The sequence below is a fragment of the Sardina pilchardus genome, chromosome 11 (genome assembly GCF_963854185.1).
Source record: "Sardina pilchardus chromosome 11, fSarPil1.1, whole genome shotgun sequence".
Lineage (NCBI taxonomy): Eukaryota > Metazoa > Chordata > Actinopteri > Clupeiformes > Clupeidae > Sardina > Sardina pilchardus.
Genome location: NC_085004.1, coordinates 380,001 through 387,500, shown reverse-complemented (window position 1 = coordinate 387,500; position 7,500 = coordinate 380,001). Strand labels below are relative to the sequence as shown.

Sequence of the window (7,500 nt, the reverse complement as noted above, 5' to 3'; positions counted from 1 at the left end):
TTTAGCAGGTGGGCTACTGTGTTTGTATAATGTGTGTGTGTGTGTGTGTGTGTGTGTGTGTGTGTGTGTGTGTTTTGCAGGTGGGCTACTGGAATGAGAATGAGAAGTTTGTTCCTACGTCCTTTCCTCCCGGCACCAACGAGACCAACGGCCTTCAGAATCGAAGTTACATCGTCACCACCATTCTAGTATGGGCACACACACACACACACACACACACACACACACACACACACACCGCAACGGCCTTCAGAACCAGAATGACATCGAGAAGTGCTGTAATATATTGGTTTTTATAAGGGCTGCCTAGATTTTCAGAAGACAAGTCACAGATAACCCATCTGGCATTTCAGAATAACGCTGCTGCAGGTGTCTCGCATGTAGCTCACTTGATCACGCAGCAGAACTTTGTTGATGAACATAAACGGTGTTCTTTTGACCTTATAAAAAAATAAATAAAATGCCTTGAGCCATCCTGCAAGCTTTGCCACTAATATTTTTAGCCATTCCTCTAACTTGTTTTTCAAAAAACCCAGGAAAATAAAATGACATCCTGCAAGCTTTGCCACTAGCCTAATATTTTTAGCCATTCCTCTAACTTAAAAAAAAAAAAAAAAAAAAAAAAACAAAGGAAAATAAAATGCTCTGAGCCATCCTGCAAGCTTTGCCACTAATATTTTTAGCCATTTCTGTAAATGATATTTAACTTCAATAAAATGTGTTCTTGCACATACAGTATGGTGTGAGATGTATATGCTCAGGGGGTTGGGGTCAGGGGTCACTCTGGGGTCAGGGGTCACTGGTGTTGGTTGGTTGGTTTAGTCTCCCTCACTGTCTTGTAAACTGCCTAGCTCTGCAGGTTATGCTTGTTACAGGTATTGTAAGACTAGGTTTATTCATTTATTTCGTACTGTCACCATTTTAGGGTGTTTTTTGTACATTTTCAATTCAAATACCCCGTACCCTCCTTTAATACCCCTTTAATACCCCGTACCCTCCTTTAATACCCCGTACTCTCCTTTAATACCCCGTACTCTCCTTTAATACCCCTTTAATACGCCGTACCCTCCTTTAATACCCCTTTAATACGCCGTACCCTCCTTTAATACCCCGTACTCTCCTTTAATACCCCGTACTCTCCTTTAATACCCCTTTAATACGCCGTACCCTCCTTTAATACCCCTTTAATACGCCGTACCCTCCTTTAATACCCCGTACCCTCCTTTTGGGATCGGGGTCCCTGAGCGGGGGTCCGGGCCCCCGCACCTTCAAAGACATCCTAGGGGAAACACTGATTCCACACACACACACACACGCACACACACACACACACACACACACACACACACACACACACACACACATGTATGCCCGCACACATACACACACAAAGACATCCTAGGGGAAACACTGAAATGTTTTGAGCTTTACAGAGTAACACATGACTTGATAAATTATTATCAAGCTTTACAGAGTAACACATGAGCACTTGATAAACTAGATGCACCGCATAGCGGTACACAATATGACCGCCGCTCAGTTCTGCACATTCACTCCACAAAAAAAAATGACGCATGTCAACTCTCCTGTATCTCCTATTTGTGCAATTTATATGCACATAGGGGGGAATTCTCCCCTTCGTGCGTAAATAGCGCTTAAGCTTTTTTTCACGCGTGTCTCTTGCGCATCAATGTTTTACGCGCATTCTGCCGTCCCTGCTTATGACACTCCCACAAAGCGCAAATTCCAAATCAAGGCGGCCTTATGAAAGAGGCGTGATTTATTACAAAAGAACCAGACTTATCTACCTCCTCCTTAATTTAGGTTGATATGAAAACGTGGAACGTGGACTTTCTCATTGACATTCTGAATGCCATTTAAATCCAGAAAGAACACCAACCAGTCTTTGATTTTATCAAATATGCAAGGTGAACTGAATAAAGAACTGCCTACAGTAAAATGGTGTCATCACATAGCTTAACAAAGAAATGACTTAACGAAATTTTACTTTTGCTTTGACGTTTGTTTATAAAGAGTCAAGACGTGCTTGAGGTGTGTAGATTTATAATTCAAAAACTCACGGTTGACAAAAAGGTTTCGCTGACAGCTGCCTCGCAAAATATCAATTTATCTATATGCTAAGAAATATGTAGACTGACATCTGCAGCTTCGAACACAGTAGAGAGACTGTCATAACGAAAAGACGAGAGAATAAACTATGCTGCTCCACTATAGTGCAGACGTCTGTGCAAATGTATGGATGACTTCGGTGAAGTTGGAAAGAAACCGACAGATTCGAACAAAGTATGCTATGGGATAATGACTTCTCGTCAAGTTAAAACTGAAGATGCACAATCGGTAAGCTCCAATACTGAAAGTGGGTGATTATAATGGGATTTTCACTATTTAACAATGTAGCCTATGAAGCCAGTGAAGGTAATGGCGTGAAATATGCCACCGTCTGAAACTGTAATGCGGAAAACATGAAGCTGTATCAGCTTATAAGCATCACATTTGATACTGTAATGTCAATTTGTAAATTCCGTGTTGCCTACATGTATTAGAACTAGGCCTTCTGCCGACATGAGCAATATGCTGTTTCACCTTGTAGTGGCGCTCAACCTTATTCCAGCCCTCCAGAGTGCGTAAGCTGGAAAAGTGCTTAAGCCATGGCAGAATGCGCGCAAGAGTTGTATATATAAGAAACGCCCAGATTTTGGGGTTGCTCCACCCAAAACGCGCAACTCTCTCTACCACACGTAAATGGCCGACTTAAGTGGATGGCAGAATCCGCTTAGAGGGAAATACGCGCAGTTACGCGGTTTTTTGGACTTACGCACCCTTACGTGCATGGGAGAATTCCCCCTATATCTCCTACTCTTGTTGCTTATGTGTAAAGAAATGAGTGTGTGCATGTGTGAGTTTGCCTTTGTGTGTGTGTGAGTGTGAGTGTGCGTGTGTGTGTGTGTCTATGTGTGTGTCTATGTGTGTATGTGTGCGGTCATACGTGTGTGTGTTTGTGTGTGTGTGTGTGTGTGTGTGTGTGTGTGTGTGTGTGAGTAGGTCTATGTGTCATTCTTGACCAGCAACCCTTCCCTCAAAAGCTCCATCTGCAGGCCGATGGGTGTAGAGTCACTAAATGTAAACTGCTCATAAAAAGTAAGGAAACTTGACTTTGGCCCATTATATCTCCCCTTTAGTAATACCAACCAGTAAAGTGTTTCATATCATTTTTATCGTTGATGTGTCACCTTTACAATGAGGTATAGCTTGTAAGCATAGGGCAATCATGGACTGAGCAACACAAGCAAACGTGTAAGTAGTGCCAACGAAAAATGTGCCAAAATGGCCTGTTATGCTGTTGGAATTCACCTTTGTTACTTCAAGCATTGACGATTGCACTCTCCCACAGAAATGAGGAAAACAAAACATGTTAGGCATACATTTGTTCATTTTATACTCAGTGTCAGGGTCCTCAGTAGCGTGTAGAGGATCCATATGCAGCCACAACAGCTTGGCACCTTCTTCTCATGCTGGTCACCAACCTGACTACATTCTGCTGTGGGATGGCATTCCATTCCTCGATAAGGATCTGTTGTAAGTCAGCCAACCTGGTTTTGTTGGTGACTCTGGCACGTACAGCATGCCCAAGCTGATCCCACAAGTGTTCACGGCAGGCCATTAGATCCTCTCCACTCCCAAATTCTGGAGGTACTCTCTGATGATCCCAGCTCTATGGGGGAGAGCGTTGTCATCCTGGAGGATGGCAATTGGTCCCATATTCTGGAGATATGGAATTGCCACTGGCTCCAGAATCTCATCCCGGTATCTCACTGCATGGTGATTGCCTTTAATGATAACAAGGTCTGTCTTTCGAGTTAGGGAGATGTCACCCCACAGCAGAATGTAGCCAGGTTGGTGACCTGCATGAGAAGAAGGTGCCAAGCTGTTGTGGCTGCATATGGATCCTCTACACGCTACTGAGGACCCTGACACTGAGTGTAAAATGAACAAATGTATGCCTAACATGTTTTGTTTTCCTCATTTCTGTGGGAGAGTGCAATCGTCAATGCTTGAAGTAACAAAGGTGAATTCCAATAGCATAACAGGCCATTTTGGCACATTTTTCATTGGCACTACTTACACGTTTGCTTGTGTTGCTCATTCCATGATAGCCCTATGCTTACAAGCTATACCTCATTGTAAAGGTGACAAATCAACGATAAAAATGATATGAAACACTTTACTGGTTGGTATTACTAAAGGGGAGATATAATGGGCCAAAGTCAAGTTTCCTTACTTTTTGTGAGCGGTTTACATAAATTGATTTATTTTATAGCCCCCCATGGATGAAATTCCACAAAACTTGGCATACTCCCAGAGGATGTCAGGTTAATCATGCACATGAAATGTGGTGCAGTTCATAACATTTCATTTGAAGATAGGGGCGATTAAAGCAATAATATTGCATTTTCATTTTTTACTATGGGGGTCACAAATCACAAATGACTGGTTATAAGCCAAGTTGATGCGGCTCTTGAGACCAACATACCATAAACATTTCGTCATCCTCGGTGCCACGGTTCAGGTAGTTATTTAGGAAAAAATGCATATTTGGGTTTCGGGAGGGGCCAGCGCGGGGGTGGAGTGACCCCCGGGGACGAAACGATTTTTTTCCGTAAAAGTCTCCTGGGGCTACATGCCCACCAAGTTTCATGTATCCCGGTGTTACGGTGTCCCGGGAATCGTTGACCAAAAATTGATGGGGAAAAAAGAAGAAAAACAAAAAAACCTTTGATAACAACTATGTGACTGATAATTATTATCGAGCTTTACAGAGTAACACTTCAGCACTTGATAAATTATTATCGAGCTTTACAGTGTGTGTGTGTGGTGTGTGTGTTTGTGTGTGTGGTGCGTGTGGTGTGTGTGTATGTGTGTGTGTGTGTGATGCTGGCCCTCAACAAACACTAAAAACATCTCTCCCATCATAATTGCCGCCGAAAACGCAGAAAAAGATGTTTAATATGCAGCCAAGATTACTCTTCATAATATGCAGCCAAGATTACTCTTCATGTAATAATATATGCTGTATAATAATAGTATAATTGATAACAAGTCTGAAGGTGATCCTAAAAGAAGCGACTTTCGTGATGCATTGGGCTCACTGCTGCATAGCGTTATGATATATGCTTATCTTCTAATCCAAATAAAGAATTTAAAATGTGTGGTGTGTGTGTGTGTGTGGTGTGTGTAATGTGTGTGTGTGGTGTGTGTGTGTGTGTGTGTGTGGTGTGTGTGTGTGTGAGTGTGGTGCGTGTGTGTGTATGTTTACAGGAGTCCCCGTATGTCATATTAAAGAAGAATTATGACCAGGGCAATGAGAAGTACATGGGCTACATCATATGTGTGTGTGTGGTGTGTGTAATGTGTGTAATGTGTGTGTGTAATGTGTGTAATGTGTGTGTGTTTGCAGGAGTCCCCGTATGTGATGCTGAAGAAGAACCATGAGCAGCTGCAGGGCAATGACCGGTACGAGGGCTACATCGTGGAGCTGGCGGCCGAGATCGCCAAGCACGTCGGCTACCGCTACCACCTGCACATCGTCACCGACGGCAAGTACGGAGCCAAGGACGCAGACACCAAGCAGTGGAACGGCATGGTGGGAGAGCTGGTCTATGGGGTAATTTAACACACACACACACACACACACACACACACATTTAACACACACACACACAAGGACGCCGACACCAAGCAGTGGAACGGCATGGTGGGGGAGCTGGTCTATGGGGTAATTTAACACACACACACATTTAACACACACACACACACATTTAACACACACACACATTTAACACACACACACACACATTTAACACACACACACACACACATTTAACACACACACACACACACACATTTAACACACACACACACACACACAAGGACGCCGACACCAAGCAGTGGAACGGCATGGTGGGGGAGCTGGTCTATGGGGTAATTTAACACACACACACACACACACACACACATTTAACACACACACACACACACACACACACACACACACACACACACACAAGGACGCCGACACCAAGCAGTGGAACGGCATGGTGGGGGAGCTGGTCTATGGGGTAGGCCTCACATGTAACACACACACACACACATTTAACACACACATTTAACACACACACACACACACATTTAACACACACACACACAAGGACGCAGACACCAAGCAGTGGAACGGCATGGTGGGGGATCTGGTCTATGGGGTAGGCCTCACATTTAACACACACACACACACACACACACACACACACACACATGTAACACACACACGCACACACATTTAACACACACATTTAACACACACACACACACACACACACACACACATTTAACACACACATTTAACACACACACACACACACACACACATTTAACACACACATTTAACACACACACACACACACACACATTTAACACACACACACACAAGGACGCCGACACCAAGCAGTGGAACGGCATGGTGGGGGAGCTGGTCTATGGGGTAGGCCTCACATTTAACACACACACACACACACACACACACATTTAACACACACACACACACACACACACACACACACACACACACACATTTAACACACACACACACACATTTAACACACACACACACACACACACACACACACACACACACATTTAACACACACACACACACATTTAACACACACACACACACATTTAACCCCCCCCCCCCACACACACACACACACAAACACACATTTAACACACACACACACATTTAACACACACACACACACACACACACACACATTACACAAACTTTTGTTGAAGTTGAAAACCAGCAATGTAGACCAGCAACACCAACTAAAATGACCAGCTTGAGGTGGTACGACAATCAAAACCAACTGAATTACCATCGTAAGCTGGGTAAACCAGCTGAAGGTATGTTTGCTGGTCTAGCTGGTTAACCATCATAGGGTGGTCAAATAAGCTGATTAACAAGCTGGTCAACCAGCAAACCACCTTTAGCTGGTCAGGCTGTTTGTTTCAGCAGGGATAGCGCTTTAACAGTAGGTGTAGTCAGATCTTTCCATAACACTTGTAATGCTAATAAGCCTAGCCTAGGCTACATAATGGCAAAAATATGTTTCATTTAGGCCTATAGGTCATTAAGAAAACATAGCCCAACAAATGTGTTGTTTGAATAACACAAACATCAGCAGCTTTCACTTTATACGACCAATCACTTGTCGTGGATGCTCCCTGTCCTCACGGGCACGGCTGCAACTTGTGCACTCGTTTGCTTTTTAGCGGCATGTTTATCAAGTCCTGGAGCTGCGTGAGCCTCCATGGCAACAATGAATGAAAATTAGGTTATTATACTGTAAATTTGTGCGAGTAGGCCATGCTACACACATTTCCCCCCTAAACATACAGGCAATGAGCAGCCTTGAATGATTCGTT

At 43.7% G+C, this 7,500-nt stretch overlaps 1 protein-coding gene across 1 annotated transcript in view; it reads left to right on the top strand.

Moving 5' to 3' along the window:
• The window catches only part of LOC134095698 (glutamate receptor 1-like), a 50,003-nt gene that overhangs the window by 27,971 nt on the left and 14,532 nt on the right, over positions 1-7,500 (top strand). The window contains exons 9-10 of the mRNA XM_062549364.1: positions 81-188; positions 5,477-5,683. Coding sequence (XP_062405348.1) covers positions 81-188; positions 5,477-5,683 — 315 coding nt within the window. The remainder of the gene's footprint in view (positions 1-80; positions 189-5,476; positions 5,684-7,500) is intronic.